This window comes from Oncorhynchus gorbuscha, linkage group LG23 (assembly GCF_021184085.1).
Source record: "Oncorhynchus gorbuscha isolate QuinsamMale2020 ecotype Even-year linkage group LG23, OgorEven_v1.0, whole genome shotgun sequence".
NCBI lineage: Eukaryota > Metazoa > Chordata > Actinopteri > Salmoniformes > Salmonidae > Oncorhynchus > Oncorhynchus gorbuscha.
This window is the reverse complement of record NC_060195.1, coordinates 62,949,304-62,969,303: the sequence shown is the minus strand read 5'-3', so window position 1 is coordinate 62,969,303 and position 20,000 is coordinate 62,949,304. Positions and strand designations below refer to the sequence as shown.

General features: G+C 45.2%; 1 protein-coding gene across 1 annotated transcript in view; it reads right to left on the bottom strand.

Annotated features, from left to right (window-relative positions):
- Positions 1–18,147, bottom strand: part of LOC124010711 (glutamate receptor ionotropic, NMDA 3B-like) — a 75,290-nt gene extending 57,143 nt beyond the window's left edge. Inside the window, exons 1-2 of the mRNA XM_046323360.1 lie at positions 17,534–18,147; positions 17,102–17,302 (exon numbers count right to left, since the gene is read on the bottom strand). Coding sequence (XP_046179316.1) covers positions 17,102–17,302; positions 17,534–17,857 — 525 coding nt within the window. The 5' untranslated portion in view covers positions 17,858–18,147. The remainder of the gene's footprint in view (positions 1–17,101; positions 17,303–17,533) is intronic.
- Between the last annotated feature and the right edge of the window lie 1,853 nt (positions 18,148–20,000).

Below are 20,000 nucleotides of genomic sequence, written 5' to 3'. Positions count from 1 at the left end.
AGAGATGTAAAGCATTAATGCCCTGAGAGATGTAAAGCATTAATACCCTGAGAGATGTTAAGCAACAACACTCAGAGAGATGTAAAGCATTAATACCCTGAGAGATGTAAAGCAACAACACTCAGAGAGATGTAAAGCATTAATGCCCTGAGAGATGTTAAGCAACAACACTCAGAGAGATGTAAAGCATGAATACCCTGAGAGATGTTAAGCAACAACACTCTGATAGATGTAAAGCATGAATACCCTGAGAGATGTTAAGCAACAACACTCTGATAGATGTAAAGCATTAATGCCCTGAGAGATGTAAAGCATTAATGCCCTGAGAGATGTAAAGCATTAATGCCCTGAGAGATGTTAAGCAACAACACTCTGATAGATGTAAAGCATTAATACCCTGAGAGATGTTAAGCAACAACACTCAGAGAGATGTAAAGCATTAATGCCCTGAGAGATGTTAAGCAACAACACTCTGATAGATGTAAAGCATTAATGCCCTGAGAGATGTTAAGCAGCAACACTCTGATAGATGTAAAGCATTAATGCCCTGAGAGATGTTAAGCAGCAACACTCTGATAGATGTAAAGCATTAATGCCCTGAGAGATGTTAAGCAACAACACTCTGATAGATGTAAAGCATGAATACCCTGAGAGATGTTAAGCAACAACACTCTGATAGATGTAAAGCATGAATACCCTGAGAGATGTTAAGCAACAACACTCTGATAGATGTAAAGCATGAATACCCTGAGAGATGTTAAGCAACAACACTCTGATAGATGTAAAGCATTAATACCCTGAGAGATGTTAAGCAACAACACTCAGAGAGATGTAAAGCATTAATGCCCTGAGAGATGTAAAGCAGCAACACTCTGATAGATGTAAAGCATTAATACCCTGAGAGATGTTAAGCAACAACACTCAGAGAGATGTAAAGCATGAATACCCTGAGAGATGTAAAGCAACAACACTCAGAGAGATGTAAAGCATTAATACCCTGAGAGATGTTAAGCAACAACACTCAGAGAGATGTAAAGCATGAATACCCTGAGAGATGTAAAGCAACAACACTCAGAGAGATGTAAAGCATGAATACCCTGAGAGATGTTAAGCAACAACACTCTGATAGATGTAAAGCATTAATACCCTGAGAGATGTAAAGCAGCAACACTCTGATAGATGTAAAGCATGAATACCCTGAGAGATGTTAAGCAACAACACTCAGAGAGATGTAAAGCATTAATACCCTGAGAGATGTTAAGCAACAACACTCTGATAGATGTAAAGCATGAATACCCTGAGAGATGTTAAGCAACAACACTCTGATAGATGTAAAGCATTAATACCCTGAGAGATGTTAAGCAGCAACACTCTGATAGATGTAAAGCATGAATACCCTGAGAGATGTTAAGCAACAACACTCTGATAGATGTAAAGCATTAATACCCTGAGAGATGTTAAGCAACAACACTCTGATAGATGTAAAGCATGAATACCCTGAGAGATGTTAAGCAACAACACTCTGATAGATGTAAAGCATTAATACCCTGAGAGATGTTAAGCAACAACACTCTGATAGATGTAAAGCATGAATACCCTGAGAGATGTTAAGCAACAACACTCAGAGAGATGTAAAGCATTAATACCCTGAGAGATGTTAAGCAACAACACTCAGAGAGATGTAAAGCATTAATGCCCTGAGAGATGTTAAGCAACAACACTCTGATAGATGTAAAGCATTAATACCCTGAGAGATGTTAAGCATTAATACCCTGAGAGATGTTAAGCAACAACACTCAGAGAGATGTAAAGCATTAATACCCTGAGAGATGTTAAGCAACAACACTCAGAGAGATGTAAAGCATTAATACCCTGAGAGATGTTAAGCAACAACACTCAGAGAGATGTAAAGCATTAATACCCTGAGAGATGTAAAGCATGAATACCCTGAGAGATGTTAAGCAACAACACTCAGAGAGATGTAAAGCATTAATACCCTGAGAGATGTTAAGCAACAACACTCAGAGAGATGTAAAGCATGAATACCCTGAGAGATGTTAAGCAACAACACTCTGATAGATGTAAAGCATTAATACCCTGAGAGATGTAAAGCAACAACACTCAGAGAGATGTAAAGCATGAATACCCTGAGAGATGTTAAGCAACAACACTCAGAGAGATGTAAAGCATTAATACCCTGAGAGATGTAAAGCAACAACACTCAGAGAGATGTAAAGCATTAATACCCTGAGAGATGTAAAGCAACAACACTCAGAGAGATGTAAAGCATGAATACCCTGAGAGATGTTAAGCAACAACACTCTGATAGATGTAAAGCATTAATACCCTGAGAGATGTAAAGCAACAACACTCAGAGAGATGTAAAGCATTAATACCCTGAGAGATGTAAAGCAACAACACTCAGAGAGATGTAAAGCATGAATACCCTGAGAGATGTTAAGCAACAACACTCTGATAGATGTAAAGCATTAATGCCCTGAGAGATGTAAAGCATTAATGCCCTGAGAGATGTAAAGCATTAATACCCTGAGAGATGTAAAGCAACAACACTCAGAGAGATGTAAAGCATTAATGCCCTGAGAGATGTTAAGCAACAACACTCAGAGAGATGTAAAGCATTAATACCCTGAGAGATGTAAAGCAACAACACTCAGAGAGATGTAAAGCATTAATACCCTGAGAGATGTAAAGCAACAACACTCAGATAGATGTAAAGCATTAATACCCTGAGAGATGTAAAGCAACAACACTCAGAGAGATGTAAAGCATGAATACCCTGAGAGATGTTAAGCAACAACACTCAGAGAGATGTAAAGCATTAATGCCCTGAGAGATGTAAAGCATTAATGCCCTGAGAGATGTAAAGCATTAATACCCTGAGAGATGTTAAGCAACAACACTCAGAGAGATGTAAAGCATTAATACCCTGAGAGATGTTAAGCAACAACACTCTGATAGATGTAAAGCATGAATACCCTGAGAGATGTAAAGCATTAATACCCTGAGAGATGTTAAGCAACAACACTCTGATAGATGTAAAGCATTAATACCCTGAGAGATGTTAAGCAACAACACTCTGATAGATGTAAAGTAACAACAATACAATGCCTAAATAGATTCTCTGATGTCATAGAGACTGTGTTTTGAATAAAACATTACAGTACCAATACATCATAGACAGACAGTGTGTGCATGCTTGCGTGTGTGTGTGTGCATGCATTTAGTTCTGGTCTCTAAACTCGCCTGTGGATCTCCAGAGTTATGCAGTTGGCTGGTTGTGAAGGACAATCTGAGGGAACATCTGGAACACCCTGACTCACACAACTTCCCTCCGTTCTCCCCCTCTCCTCTCCCTCCTCTCCCTCTCCTCTCCGTCCTCCCCCTCTCCTCTCCCTCCTCCCCCTCTCTCACCCTATCTCCATCTGTCTCCCCTCTCTCCTATAAACGCCTTAAAAACAAATCCACTTTCACAATTCATTGCTCGAAATTCGATTTTTGAGCATAGGCTTATTTATTTCTGGAAACGAAAAATTGTAAACAAACTAGTTACAATGCCTCCTAAAGAGGTGGTTGACATGGGGAAAAGAGGGGGTGTCTGGCTGGCTGGCTATTGGCTTGTGTGGATATATTAGTACATGGTGGTTATCTAGACTGAGGAAGGGGTGGAGCTGGGTCGGAGTGTCATTTCTACGTCTTTCTGTCGCTCTCTGCTGCTCGTATCAGCCAATCAGACCGAATATTGATGATGATGTAACTCAAGTATTATAATCAAATGTTATGGTGTTGAGGCATTACTGTTGATATTTAAACTAGGTCACGTGCTACATACTCAACCAGCGACAGCATCTCAAGCCATTCATGTTTGGATACCGGGTGTGTCAGTCTCCGTACCGGGCAGACAGGGAAACAGGCGCAACCCGGGAGCGCTCAGGCTCTGGACAGCACAGACCAACAGGCGCAACCCGGGAGCGCACAGGCTCTAGACAGCGCAGACCAACAGGCGCAACCCGGGAGCGCTCAGGCTCTAGACAGCACAGACCAACAGGCGCAACCCGGGAGCGCTCAGGCTCTAGACAGCACAGACCAACAGGCGCAACCCGGGAGCGCTCAGGCTCTAGACAGCGCAGACCAACAGGCGCAACCCGGGAGCGCTCAGGCTCTGGACAGCACAGACCAACAGGCGCAACCCGGGAGCGCTCAGGCTCTAGACAGCACAGACCAACAGGCGCAACCCGGGAGCGCTCAGGCTCTGGACAGCGCAGACCAACAGGCGCAACCAATGGACAGGGTAGGGGGTGGTGAACTTGACGTCGTCACGACGACTTGCGGGCAATGGGATTAGAACAACAACCACAAAAACTGTTTACAAAACAAACAAAAAAAATATATATATACCTAAAAGAGAACTTGCCGAGTGGGAGGGCAAAGGGGCATGTGCTTGACACAGGTAGACTCCTGTCCGTGCACGTGTCGGTCCATATAGTCAACTACGGTATATAAGCCACATGCACACAACATACAACAGCTCACCCATCCCTTAATGCAGCACTCTAAATAATGAATGAAGCGACTATTTATTTACTCATTGTTGTTTATGTTGCTATTGTTGTTGTATAGATCTCTTATTTCTCCTTCCTACACCATTCATTACTACATGTATATGTAATTAGATGGGTCTATGACATTGTTTATTAAGATGGGTCTATGACATTGTTTATTTGTGTGTGTGTGTGTGTGTGTGTGTGTGTGTGTGTGTGTGTGTGTGTGTGTGTGTGTGTGTGTGTGTGTGTGTGTGTGTGTGTGTGTGTGTGTGTGTGTGTGTGTGTGTGTGTGTGTGTGTGTGTGTGTGTGTGTGTGTGTGGAGTGGTTGTGCATGCTCACAGATGTACAGTAGGATCTAAATATAATCACCCTGTTGCAGGAGAACTTTCAAACGTGTAGTGTATTTGAGGTTTGTGTGTGTGTGTGTGTGTGTGTGTGTGTGTGTGTGTGTGTGTGTGTGTGTGTGTGTGTGTGTGTGTGTGTGTGTGTGTGTGTGTGTGTGTGTGTGTGTGTGTGTGTGTGTGTGTGTGTGTGTGTGTGTGTGTGTGTGTGTGTGTCTTTGAAAGACCAGCACTTGGCAACAGTACCATTCATTCATAATCAGGGTTTGAGGATTAAATGTGATTACATTCAGAGAGACTAAATTAGCTTTTTAATGTTCTAGTCTTCTATTTCTACAGTGAGGGAGGGAAGAATGAGAGGAAATGAAAGAGTGCTGGATGGACAGATCACAATGGAGGAGAGTTAGTTCTCAACAAACAGTGACATCTAATCATATGCATACGTATATACTGTACTCTACATAATCGACTGCATCCTTATGTAATACATGTATCACTAGCCATCGATTGCGCAACCAGGGGTGGTAAAACCTTGGATCATTGTTACTCTAACTTCCGCGACGCATATAAGGCCCTGCCCCGCCCCCCTTTCGGAAAAGCTGACCACAACTCCATTTTGTTGATCCCTGCCTACAGGCAGAAACTTAAACAAGAGGCTCCCACGCTGAGGTCTGTCCAACGCTGGTCCGACCAAGCGGACTCCACACTCCAAGACTGCTTCCATCACGTGGACTGGGACATGTTTCGTATTGCGTCAGATAAAAATATTGACGAATACGCTGATTCGGTGTGCGAGTTCATTAGAACGTGCGTTGAAGATGTCGTTCCCATAGCAACGATAAAAACATTCCCAAACCAGAAACCGTGGATTGATGGCAGCATTCGCGTGAAACTGAAAGCACGAACCACTGCTTTTAATCAGGGCAAGGTGTCTGGCAACATGACCGAATACAAACAGTGCAGCTATTCCCTCCGCAAGGCTATTAAACAAGCTAAGAGTCAGTACAGAGACAAAGTAGAATCTCAATTCAACGGCTCAGACAATCACGGACTACAAGAAGAAACCCAGCCCAGTCACGGACCAGGATGTCTTGCTCCCAGGCAGACTAAATCACTTTTTTGCCCGCTTTGAGGACAATACAGTGCCACTGACACGGCCTGCAACGAAAACATGCGGTCTCTCCTTCACTGCAGCTGAGGTGAGTAAGACATTTAAACGTGTTAACCCTCGCAAGGCTGCAGGCCCAGACGGCATCCCTAGCCGCGCCCTCAGAGCATGCGCAGACCAGCTGGCCGGTGTGTTTACGGACATATTCAATCAATCCCTATACCAGTCTGCTGTTCCCACATGCTTCAAGAGGGCCACCATTGTTCCTGTTCCCAAGAAAGCTAAGGTAACTGAGCTAAACGACTACCGCCCCGTAGCACTCACTTCCGTCATCATGAAGTGCTTTGAGAGACTAGTCAAGGACCATATCACCTCCACCCTACCTGACACCCTAGACCCACTCCAATTTGCTTACCGCCCAAATAGGTCCAGAGACGATGCAATCTCAACCACACTGCACACTAACCCACCTGGACAAGAGGAATACCTATGTGAGAATGCTGTTCATCGACTACAGCTCGGCATTCAACACCATAGTACCCTCCAAGCTCGTCATAAAGCTCGATACCCTGGGTCTCGACCCCGCCCTGTGCAACTGGGTACTGGACTTCCTGACGGGCCGCCCCCAGGTGGTGAGGGTAGGCAACAACATCTCCTCCCCGTTGATCCTCAACACGGGGGCCCCACAAGGGTGCGTTCTGAGCCCTCTCCTGTACTCCCTGTTCACCCACAACTGAGTGGCCATGCACGCCTCCAACTCAATCATCAAGTTTGCGGACGACACAACAGTGGTAGGCTTGATTACCAACAACGACGAGACGGCCTACAGGGAGGAGGTGAGGGCCCTCGGAGTGTGGTGTCAGGAAAATAACCTCAGACTCAACGTCAACAAAACTAAGGAGATGATTGTGGACTTCAGGAAACAGCAGAGGGAACACCCCCCTATCCACATCGATGGAACAGTAGTGGAGAGGGTAGCAAGTTTTAAGTTCCTCGGCATACACATCACAGACAAACTGAATTGGTCCACTCACACTGACAGCGTCGTGAAGAAGGCGCAGCAGCGCCTCTTCAACCTCAGGAGGCTGAAGAAATTCGGCTTGTCACCAAAAGCACTCACAAACTTCTACAGATGCACAATCGAGAGCATCCTGGCGGGCTGTATCACCGCCTGGTACGGCAACTGCTCCGCCCTCAACCGTAAGGCTCTCCAGAGGGTAGTGAGGTCTGCACAACGCATCACCGGGGGCAAACTACCTGCCCTCCAGGACACCTACACCACCCGATGTTACAGGAAGGCCATAAAGATCATCAAGGACATCAACCACCCGAGCCACTGCCTGTTCACCCCGCTATCATCCAGAAGGCGAGGTCAGTACAGGTGCATCAAAGCTGGGACCGAGAAACTGAAAAACAGCTTCTATCTCAAGGCCATCAGACTGTTAAACAGCCACCACTAACATTGAGTGGCTGCTGCCAATACACTGTCATTGACACTGACCCAACTCCAGCCACTCTAATAATGGGAATTGATGGGAAATGATGTAAATATATCACTAGCCACTTTAAACAATGCTACCTTATATAAAATTACTTACCCTACATTATTCATCTCATATGCATACGTATATACTGTACTCTACATCATCGACTGCATCCTTATGTAATACATGTATCACTAGCCACTTTAACTATGCCACTTTGTTTACTTTGTCTACATACTCATCTCATATGTATATACTGTACTCGATACCATCTACTGTATGCTGCTCTGTACCATCACTCATTCATATATCCTTATGTACATATTCTTTATCCCCTTACACTGTGTATAAGACAGTAGTTTTGGAATTGTTAGTTAGATTACTTGTTGGTTATCACTGCATTGTCAGAACTAGAAGCACAAGCATTTCGCTACACTCGCATTAACATCTGCTAACCATGTGTATGTGACAAATAAAATTTGATTTGATTTGATAACAACAGCATGTGACCTACCCAAGAACAACTCCAAACCTTAGTTACAGACATAGAGATGGATAGACAACTCATCTTTGTATCTGTGCCATTATATAGCATCTGTGGCAGCATTAGCAGCACTATTCTCCATTTTGAAGATAGTACATTTTTTCTTCCCGATTGGCTGATCCTGATGTCTCAGGTGGACATGACTCCAACAGGGTCACCAGGAGGGATCAGCCAATGAAGTTGGAAGTCCCACCCAGTTGACTACATTCAAATAGTGGAAGTCCTCAATGGTGCTACCCAATGTAATACGGCCCATTTCTATCATTCTCTATGGTTACAGGATGTAATGGCACCCTAGTCCCTAAAGTGCACTTTTTTGGGACACAAACATGGCTGTTTATAGACTAGCCAAAGCACCTGTAATGATACTGATGATGAAAGAAGCACTTTTTTTGATCTCCTCCTCTCCTCTATCCTCTCCACTTTCCTCTTCTCTTCTCCTCCCCTCTCCTCTATGCTCTCTACGTTCCTCTTCTCCTCCATCCTCTCCACTTTCCTCCTCTCCTCTCCTCTCCTCTCCTCTCCTCTCCTCTCCTCTCCTCTCCTCTCCTCTCCTCTCCTCTCCTCTCCTCTCCTCTCCTCTCCTCTCCTCTCCTCTCCTCTCCTCTCCACTCCTCTCTCCTCTCCTCCCCTCCATCCTCCTCTCCTCCTCTCTCCTCTCCTCCCCTCCATCCTTTCTACTCCTCCTCTCCTCTCCTCTCCTCTCCTCTCCTCTCCTCTCCTCTCCTCTCCTCTCCTCTCCTCTCCTCTCCTCTCCTCTCCTCTCCTCTCCTCTCCTCCCCTCCATCCTTTCTACTTTCCTCTCCTCCTCTCCTCCCCTCTCATCCCCTCCATCCTTTCTACTTTCCTCTTCTCCTTTCCTCTCCTCTCCTCCTCTCCTCTCCTCCATCCTCTCCACTTTCCTCTTCTCTCCCCTCCTCCTCACCATCCTCTCCACTTTCCTCTTCTCCTCTCCTCTTCCTTACTCTCCTCCATCCTCTCCAATTGGCTCCTATCCCCTCCTCTCCTTCATCCTCCTCTCCACTCCCCTCCTCTCCTCCATCCTCTCCACTTTCCTCTTTCTCCTCTCCACTTTCCTCTTATACCTTCCTTTCCTTCATCCTCTCCACTTTCCTCCTCTAACCTCCCCTCCATCCTCTCCACTTTCCTCCTCTCCTCCCCTCCCCTCCTCTATACTCTCCACTTTCCTCCTCTCACCTCCCCTCCATCCTCTCCACTTTCCTCCTCTCCTCCCCTCCCCTCCTCTATACTCTCCACTTTCCTCCTCTCACCTCCCCTCCATCCTCTCCACTTTCCTCCTCTCCTCCCCTCCCCTCCTCTATACTCTCCACTTTCCTCCTCTCACCTCCCCTCCATCCTCTCCACTTTCCTCCTCTCCTCCCCTCCCCTCCTCTATACTCTCCACTTTCCTCCTCTCCTCTCCCCTCCCCTCCTTCATCCTTTCTAGTTTTTCTCTCCATTTTCCTTCTCTCCTCCATCTTCTCCCCTCATCTTCCCTTCCCCTCCATCCTCTCCACTCCTCCCTACATCCTATCCTCCATCAGTGTGATTTATTTCTTCAGGTCATTCTATCATTATAATTATCTAAAGTACATTAGGAGGAATTATCACTCTCATCTGCCAAGTCACACACTTTTGGGTGTGTAGGTCTGTACATTCACACGCACACACACAAATACAGACAGACAGACATACAGACACACAGACAGACAGTCTTAATAGAGCCACCCATCCGCATGTATCCGTTAGCTTGCTACTGCTAAGTGCCTCCCTCTCTCTTCTCCTTCTCCTCCACCTCCTCATATCCTCCCTCTCTCTTCTCCTTCTCCTCCACCTCCTCATATCCCCCCTCTCTCTTCTCCTCCTCCTCCTCCTCCTCATATCATCCCTCTCTCTTCTCCTCCACCTCCTCATATCCTCCCTCTCTGTTCCCCTCCTCCTCATCTCTGTTCCCCTCCTCATCTGTTCCTCCCTCTCTCTTCTCCTCCTCCTCATATCCTCCCTCTCTGTTCCCCTCCTCATCTGTTCCTCCCTCTCTCTTCCCCTCCTCATATCCTCCCTCTCTGTTCCCCTCCTCCTCTATTCCTCCCTCTCTCTTCTCCTCCTCCTCATATCCTCCCTCTCTGTTCCCCTTCTCATCTGTTCCTCCCTCTCTCTTCCCCTCCTCATATCCTCCCTCTCTGTTCCCCTCCTCCTCATCTCCTCCCTCTCTCTTCTTCTCATCCTCCTCATATCTTCCCTCTCTGTTCCCCTCCCCATCTCCTCCATCTCTCTTCCCCTCCTCCTCATCTCCTCCCTCTCATCCCCTCCTCCTCATCTCTTCCCTCTCTCTTCCCCTTATCCCCATCTCTTCCCTCTCTCTACCCCTCCTCCCCATCTCCTCCCTCTCTCTTCCTCTCCTCCTCATCTCCTCCCTCTTCTGTGGCCCGAACTAGACAGAGTTCAGTTCTGAATGGTTCACTTTTCCAATAGCATGACAGATTACACTCCATTCAGCCTAGTCCTCCCTCCTCTCTCCCTCTCTCTTTCTCTCTCTACCCCCCTCTCTCCCTTCCTCACACTCCTCCTTACCTCTATCTCTCTGACTGTCTCTCTCTCTTTTGTCCCACCACAGTCTTTCTCTTGAATCCTGAGCCTGTGTGTGTGTGTGTGTGTGTGTGTGTGTGTGTGTGTGTGTGTGTGTGTGTGTGTGTGTGTGTGTGTGTGTGTGTGTGTGTGTGTGTGTGTGTGTGTGTGTGTGTGTGTGTGTGTGTGTGTGTGTGTGTGTGTGTGTGTGTGTGTGTGTGTGTGTGTGTGTGTGTGTGTGTGTGTGTGTGTGTGTGTGTGTTGCCTTGCGTTGCAGTTGACTGCTCAGCCGTAGACATGAGGATATGTCTGAGACGAGACTGACTGACTGGCACACAGCTTAGGCTGCCACTAGGAATACTAACACACACACAACCGCTCCGTCTGTAAAGGTATGACACTAATCACTCCGTCTGTAAAGATATAAAACGAATCACTCGGTCTGCAAAGATATGAAACAAATCACTCCGTCTGTAAAGATATGGAACTAATCACTCCGTCTGTAAAGATATGGAACTAATCACTCCGTCTGTAAAGATATGATACTAATCACTCCGTCTGTAAAGATATGGAACTAATCACTCCGTCTGTAAAGATATGGAACTAATCACTCCATCTGTAAAGATATGGAACTAATCACTCTGTCTGTAAAGATATGGAACTAATCACTCCATCTGTAAAGATATGGAACTAATCACTCCGTCTGTAAAGATATGGAACTAATCACTCCATCTGTAAAGATATGGAACTAATCACTCCGTCTGTAAAGATATGGAACTAATCACTCCGTCTGTAAAGATATGGAACTAATCACTCCGTCTGTAAAGATATGGAACTAATCACTCCGTCTGTAAAGATATGGAACTAATCACTCCGTCTGTAAAGATATGGAACTAATCACTTCGTCTGTAAAGATATGGAACTAATCACTCCGTCTGTAAAGATATGGAACTAATCACTCCGTCTGTAAAGATATGGAACTAATCACTCCGTCTGTAAAGATATGGAACTAATCACTCCGTCTGTAAAGATATGGAACTAATCACTCCGTCTGTAAAGATATGGAACTAATCACTCCGTCTGTAAAGATATGAAACTAATCACTCCGTCTGTAAAGATATGGAACTAATCACTCCGTCTGTAAAGATATGGAACTAATCACTCCATCTGTAAAGATATGGAATTAATCACTCTGTCTGTAAAGATATGGAACTAATCTCTCCATCTGTAAAGATATGGAACTAATCACTCCGTCTGTAAAGATATGGAACTAATCACTCCGTCTGTAAAGATATGGAACTAATCACTCCGTCTGTAAAGATATGGAACTAATCACTCCATCTGTAAAGATATGGAACTAATCACTCCGTCTGTAAAGATATGGAACTAATCACTCCGTCTGTAAAGATATGGAACTAATCACTCCGTCTGTAAAGATATGGAACTAATCACTCCGTCTGTAAAGATATGGAACTAATCACTCCGTCTGTAAAGATATGGAACTAATCACTCCGTCTGTAAAGATAATGGAATTAATCACTCCGTCTGTAAAGATATGAAACGAATCACACCGTCTGTAGAGATATGAAACAAATAACTCCGTCTGTAAAGATATGGAACTAATCACTCCGTCTGTAAAGATATGACACAAATCATTCCGTCTTTAAAGATATGGAACTAATCACTCCATCTGTAAAGATATGGAACTAATGACTCCATCTGTAAAAATATGGAACTAATCACTCCATCTGTAAATATATGAAACGAATCACTCCGTCTGTAAAGATATGTAACTAATCACTCCGTCTGTAAAGATATGTAACTAATCACTCCGTCTGTAAAGATATGTAACTAATCACTCCGTCTGTAAAGATATGTAACTAATCACTCCGTCTGTAAAGATATGTAACTAATCACTCCGTCTGTAAAGATATGGAACTAATCACTCCGTCTGTAAAGGTATGAAACGAATGATTGTTTATTATAAGTACTTGTGTTCGTCTGTCCTGGTGTGTGTTGGGTTATGTACCCATGTATTTTATTATTCTGTTTTCCGGTGGGTTTTGTTAATAAACTGCGCCGTTGAAAACACAGTTATTTCTCTCCTGCGTCTGACTTCTCTGCCGCCAGTTCGCACCCCTTACAGAATCACTGACCCAAACTTATGGAGTCAGCAGGAGCAGGTACCCCGGGTATACGGGTGGAGGAGCGAGTCCAGGAGCATGCACCAATGCTTCACCATCTTGGCACCGCCATGGACCGCGTTGTCCAGACAATGGACCGCTGGGAGAGACAGGGAGTTCTTTCAGCACCTCCACCAGCACAAACGGGGACTCCCCTGAACGCCCCTTTTCCGCCTGGTCCCAGTGGGATTCGTCTCTCCTTGCCCCAGGAGTACGACGGGAAGGCTGTGAACTGCCAGGGGTTCCATCTACAATTATATCTATTTTTTTATTTTATTTTACCTTTATTTAACTAGGCAAGTCAGTTAAGAACAAATTCTTATTTTCAATGACGGCCTAGGAACAGTGGGTTAACTGCCTGTTCAGGGGCAGAATGACAGATTTGTACCTTGTCAGCTCGGGGATTTGAACATGCAACCTTTCGGTTACTAGTCCAACACTCTAACCACTAGGCTACCCTGCCACCCCTATACCTGGCGAGCGTCCACCCGGCTCCGTCGGGCCATCAGAGGGTGTCCGCCCTCGTCTCGTGCCTCATCGGGAAAGCCCTGGCGTGGGCCAACGCTGTGTGGAGAGGGGAAGATGCAGCGTTGTACCAGTTTGAGGAGTTCACCTGCCGTTTCCGGGCAGTCTTCGACCACCTGCCCGTGGGTAGAGCGGCAGGTTATCTGGAGTATTGGTCAGGTAGCGGCTCCCATTACCTCACTGCTGAAGGGGGCCCCGGTACGCTTGCCGTGGTCAGCTGAGGCGGACAGGGCTTTTAGTTACCTGAGGGCTCTATTTACCTCGGCTCCCTTGCTGGCCCATCCGGATCCCTCTTTGGCGTTAATAGTGGAGGTGGACGCGTCTGAGGCTGGGATAGGAGCTGTGCTCTCTCAACGCTCGGGTAAGCCACCGAAGCTCCTCCCCTGTGCCTTCTTCTCAAAGAAGCTCAGCTCGGCGGAGCAAAACTATGAGGGGACCGGGAGCTGTTGGCTGTGTAAAGGCCTTGAAGGCGTGGAGACATTAGCTTGAGGGGGCTAGACACCCTTTTCTCATCTGAACTGACCACCGCAATCTGGAGAACATCCGGGCAGCGAAGAGACTGAACCCACGTCAGGCAAGGTGGGCCATGTTTTTCACCCGTTTTGTGTTTACTCTTACTACAGACCAGGTTCCCAGAACGCGAAGGCAGACGCATTGTCCCGGCTGTATGACACAGAGGAGCGTCCCATGGATCCCACTCCTACACCCCTTACTTGTTCCGCAGAGGTTTTGGTCGCACCAGTCGGTGGATTATCTGACTGATCTTCCACTCTCACAGGGTAACACCGCGATCCTGGTCATTGTGGATCGTTTCTCTACGTCCTGTCCTCTCCTCCCACTGCCGAGTCTCCCTATGGCCCTACAGGCCTTGTTTACACACGTCTTCTGGCACTACTGATTGCCTGAGGATATAGTGTTTGATCGGCGTCCCCAGTTCACGTCTAGGGTCTGGAAAGCAATCATGGAACGTCTGGGGGTCTCGATCAGCCTTACTTCAGGGTTTCACCCCGAGAGTAATGGGCAGGTGGAGAGAGTTAACCAGGATATTGGCATGTTTCTGCGGTCCTGTTGCCAGGCCCAGCTGGGGGAGTGGGCAGCGTTCGTGCCCTGGGCCGAGATGGCACAGAACTTGCTCCGCCACTCCTCCACTAACCTCTATCCCTTCCAGCCTGCCCCTCCGCCTGCCCTGCCGGAAGCTGGGTCCGCGGTTTGTGGGGCCATTTAAAGTCCTGAGGAGAGTGAACGAGGTGTGTTACAGGTTACAGCTTCCCCCCGATTACCGTGTTAACCCCTCGTTCCATGTGTCTCTCCTCAGGCCGGTGGTGGCTGGTCCACTCCGTCCCCTCTGGACATCGGGGGTCTCCATCACACCAGGTTCCAATCCCATCAATTACATGTTGTGTATTTAACCCTCAGTTCCCCCTCATGTCCTTGTGGGTGATTGTTTATTATAAGCACTTGTGCTCGTCTGTCCTGGTGTGTGTTGGGTTATGTACCCATGTATTTTGTTATTCTGTTTTCCTGTGGGTTTTGTTAATAAACTGCGCCGTTGAAAACACAGTTATTTCTCTCCTGCGTCTGACTTCTCTGCCGCCAACTCGCACCCCTTACAAATCACTCCATCTGTAAAGATATGAAACTAATCACTCCATCTGTAAAGATATGAAACTAATCACTCTGTCTGTAAAGATATGAAACTAATCACTCTGTCTGTAAAGATATGGAACTAATCACTCCATCTGTAAAGATATGAAACTAATCACTCCGTCTGTAAAGATATGGAACTAATCACTCCGTCTGTAAAGATATGGAACTAATCACTCCATCTGTAAAGATATGAAACTAATCACTCCATCTGTAAAGATATGAAACTAATCACTCCGTCTGTAAAGATATGAAACTAATCACTCTGTCTGTAAAGATATGAAACTAATCACTCTGTCTGTAAAGATATGGAACTAATCACTCCATCTGTAAAGATATGAAACTAATCACTCCGTCTGTAAAGATATGGAACTAATCACTCCGTCTGTAAAGATATGGAACTAATCACTCCATCTGTAAAGATATGAAACTAATCACTCTGTCTTTAAAGATATGGAACTAATCACTCCGTCTGTAAAGATATGAAACTAATCACTCCATCTGTAAAGATATGGAACTAATCACTCCGTCTGTAAAGATATGGAACTAATCACTCCGTCTGTAAAGATATGAAACTAATCACTCTGTCTGTAAAGATATGAAACTAATCACTCCGTCTGTAAAGATATGGAACTAATCACTCCGTCTGTAAAGATATGGAACTAATCACTCCATCTGTAAAGATATGAAACTAATCACTCTGTCTTTAAAGATATGAAACTAATCACTCCACCTGTAAAGATATGAAACTAATCACTCTGTCTTTAAAGATATGAAACTAATCACTCCATCTGTAAAGATATGAAACTAATCGCTCTGTCTTTAAAGATATGAAACGAATCACTCCACCTGTAAAGATATGAAACTAATCACTCTGTCTTTAAAGATATGAAACTAATCACTCCACCTGTAAAGATATGAAACTAATCACTCTGTCTTTAAAGATATGAAACGAATCACTCCATCTGTAAAGATATGAAACTAATCACTCTGTCTTTAAAGATATGAAACGAATCACTCCACCTGTAAAGATATGAAACTAATCACTCTGTCTTTAAAGATATGAAACTAATCACTCCATCTGTAAAGATATGAAACTAATCACTCTGTCTTTAAAGATATGAAACGAATCACTCCACCTGTAAAGATATGAAACTAATCACTCTGTCTTTAAAGATATGAAACTAATCACTCCATCTGTAAAGATATGAAACTAATTACTCTGTCTTTAAAGATATGAAACTAATCACTCCACCTGTAAAGATATGAAACTAATCACTCTGTTTGTAACGATATGAAACTAATCACTCCATCTGTAAAGATATGAAACTAATCACTCCACCTGTAAAGATATGAAACTAATCACTCCACCTGTAAAGATATGAAACTAATCACTCCACCTGTAAAGATATGAAACTAATCACTCCACCTGTAAAGATATGAAACTAATCACTCTGTTTGTAACGATATGAAACTAATCACTCCATCTGTAAAGATATGAAACTAATCACTCCACCTGTAAAGATATGAAACTAATCACTCCACCTGTAAAGATATGAAGCTAATCACTCCATCTGTAAAGATATGAAACGAATCACTCTGTTTGTAACGATATGAAACTAATCACTACGTCTGTAAAGATATGAAACTCATCACTCTCAGTGGTTCTAGGTCCTCCAGTAAAAGGTTCCTATACCTTAGCTCTGAATGTTTCTAGGTCCCATTTTAGCTCTGAGTGGTTCTTGGTCCTACATTGTCTCTGAGCGGTTCTAGATCCTACCTTAGCTCTGAGTGGTTCTAGATCCTACCTTAACTCTGAGTGGTTCTAGGTCCTACCTTAACTCTGAGTGGTTCTATATCATACCTTAGCTCTGAGTGGTTCTAGATCCTACCTTAACTCTGAGTGGTTCTAGGTCCTACCTTAACTCTGAGTGGTTCTAGGTCATTCATTGGCCCTGAGTGGTTCTAAGTCTTACCTTAGCTCTGAGTGGTTCTAGATCCTACATTAACTCTGAGTGGTTCTAGGTCCTACCTTAGCTCTGAGTGGTTCTAGCTCCTACCTTAACTCTGAGTGGTTCTAGGTCCTACCTTAACTCTGAGTGGTTCTAGGTCCTACCTTAGCTCTGAGTGGTTCTATATCCTACCTTAACTCTGAGTGGTTCTAGGTCCTCCAGTAGTGATATAAAAGGTATTTCCAGGAAGGAGGACAGGAAGTCGATGTGGATGAGTTCTTCTGGTGAACGAGGGAAGGCCAGGACACCTGTCACCCCTCGCACAACCAGCTCCTGACACACACACCTGGACAGGGAGACAGGGTCGCCACCAGACGGGGACCGAGACACCACCTCCAGACAGGGAAGGGAAAGAGAGTCTGACATTACACCCTTTTCCCTACAAGCACCCTATCCCACAACAAGTGTAGGGAATAGGGTGTCATTTCAGACACAATCTAACTGACTGAATGGCCAGTTGCCAGTTGAATTAATTAATTATGGATGGATGATACACATGAGAGCATTTCAGAGACATGAACTCTTTCATGAATGAACTAATGAATGAATGAATGAACCTGTTACCTCCAGGGTGAGGTTGTAGGGCAGAAGAGGCGGGTTGCCTTCTCCAGCCCGGTGCTTCAGGCTGGTCAAGGCTCTGTTCAGAGCGTTATGTACCCTGGCTGGTTGTCTGGTGGGAAGCAGAGCACCGAGACGAACCGTGTGTCCGATCCGAGCCAGGATGTGACATGGCTGGGGGTGGGAGAGGCATGGATCGGGATGGAAAACGAAGCCATGGAGGAAGACCAACAGCGGGATAAATCTCCCGGTGAAAAAAGGAGATGGGCGAATTCTTATTGGTATAAAGTAGTTGCACATCCATCGACCAAGTAGATACAAATACTCCATTGTGTTGCTTCGAAAGAAAATCGAGGAGAGGAGAGAAGACGAGAAAGCATCTCTCGTTTTCTTTTTCTCACCCGTGGCTTGTCTTGGGAGTTGTTTTGTTTTTAATACTGAAGTCCAGCTGATGTTGTTGTTTTCTCTCTTTAAGTTTAAAAAAAACAAAGAAAAGATACGCTGTAAATATTATATAATAAAGGAAGAAAGGACACGCTGTAAATATTATATAATAAAGGAAGAGAGGATAAACGTCCGCACGTCAGAAAAACATAATTTTCTCTCTTTCCCCGTCTTTTTTTCCGTTTCCCCCGCTTTCCTTGGACTTGATATTTTCCTGCTTTACGCTGGTATTCCGATCCGGTTGCTGCCTCTCTGTTTCTTTTTCTAAGTTAGGCTACTCATAAATAAATAATAAGGAAGGCAGAGGAACGCTTGATATCGACGGAGGACGAGAGGGGAGCGCGTGCAACTGAGAACAGTCGCCCCGCGTGACTTCGCGGGTTGAAGACAGACCAGCTGCCCGCGCGCACGCGCGTGAGTGTTTGCGTGGCAGAACAACCACATGAGATTTCTATCAGCGCTGTTATCTTCCCATTCGAAATGACAACACCACTTTTTGCTCCGGTATTTGATGTTCACCACGTTTCATCTTGATGTCGATAGTAGCCTGCTGTTTTAGCCTGCAGCTTGCCATCAAGCCCATTCAGTGCATTTTAGCCAATGAACCATTAAGTTCAGCATTCAATTTAATCCCCTTCACATTTTCACCCTCCTAATTCAGATTCTAAATCCACACAAAGTCTTTGATGTTTCATTCGGAAAATAGTCTACTGACTGATAAGGATTGTCCCCAATTCATTCAGGCTTTTTTTCATTGGGCAAGTAGGGAGGGAAAAGGAAAAGGAGTAGTGCACTGCATAGGGAACAGGGTACCAGAAAGGAAGAAAGGAAAAGGAGAAAGAGAAAAGGAGGGAGGGATGAGGAAGGGATAGAGGGAGGTAAAGAGGGAAGGAGGGATGAGGCAGGGAGGAAGGGAGCGGAGGAAAAAGTCATTTCCAGATGATAACGGATGGACACATAGATGTGTTCTATCTGGTGGGTGCTGTCCAAGGTGCTGAAATCCCCTGGTTATTTGTCCCATGCGTCGAATACAACAGGTAGACCTTACAGTGAAATGCTTACTTACGAGCTCTTAATCAACAATGCAGTTTTAAGAAAAATACCTTAAAAAAAACAAGAAATAAAAGTAACAAATAATTAAAGAGCAGCAGTAAAATAACAATAGCAAGGCTATATACAGAGGGTACGCACCAGTTAGTCGAGGTAATTGAGGTAATATATACATGTGGGTGGAGTTATTAAAGTGACTTATGCATAGATAATAACAGGGCAATGAAAGTAGTCTGGGTAGCCATTTGATTAGATGTTCAGTAGTCTTATGGCTTGGGGGTAGAAGCTGTTCGAAAGCCTCTTGGACCTTGACTTATTATTATTATTATTATATTATTGACTTGGCGCTCCAGTACCACTTGTCGTGCAGGTAGCAGAGACAACAGTCTATGAATAGGGTGGCTGGAGTCTATGACTAGGGTGGCTGGAGTCTATGACTAGGGTGGCTGGAGTCTATGACTAGGGTGGCTGGAGTCTATGACTAGGGTGGCTGGAGTCTATGACTAGGGTGGCTGGAGTCTATGACTAGGGTGGCTGGAGTCTATGACTAGGGTGGCTAGAGTCTATGACTAGGGTGGCTGACTGACTAGGGTGGCTAGTCTATGACTAGGGTGACTGGAGTCTATGACTAGGGTGGCTGGAGTCTATGACTAGGGTGGCTGGAGTCTATGACTAGGGTGGCTGGAGTCTATGACTAGGGTGGCTGGAGTCTATGACTAGGGTGGCTGGAGTCTATGACTAGGGTGGCTGGAGTCTATGACTAGGGTGGCTGGAGTCTATGACTAGGGTTGCTAGAGTCTATGACTAGGGTGGCTAGAGTCTATGACTAGGGTGGCTGGAGTCTATGACTAGGGTGGCTAGAGTCTATGACTAGGGTGGCTGGAGTCTATGACTAGGGTGGCTAGAGTCTATGACTAGGGTGGCTGGAGTCTATGACTAGGGTGGCTGGAGTCTATGACTAGGGTGGCTGGAGTCTATT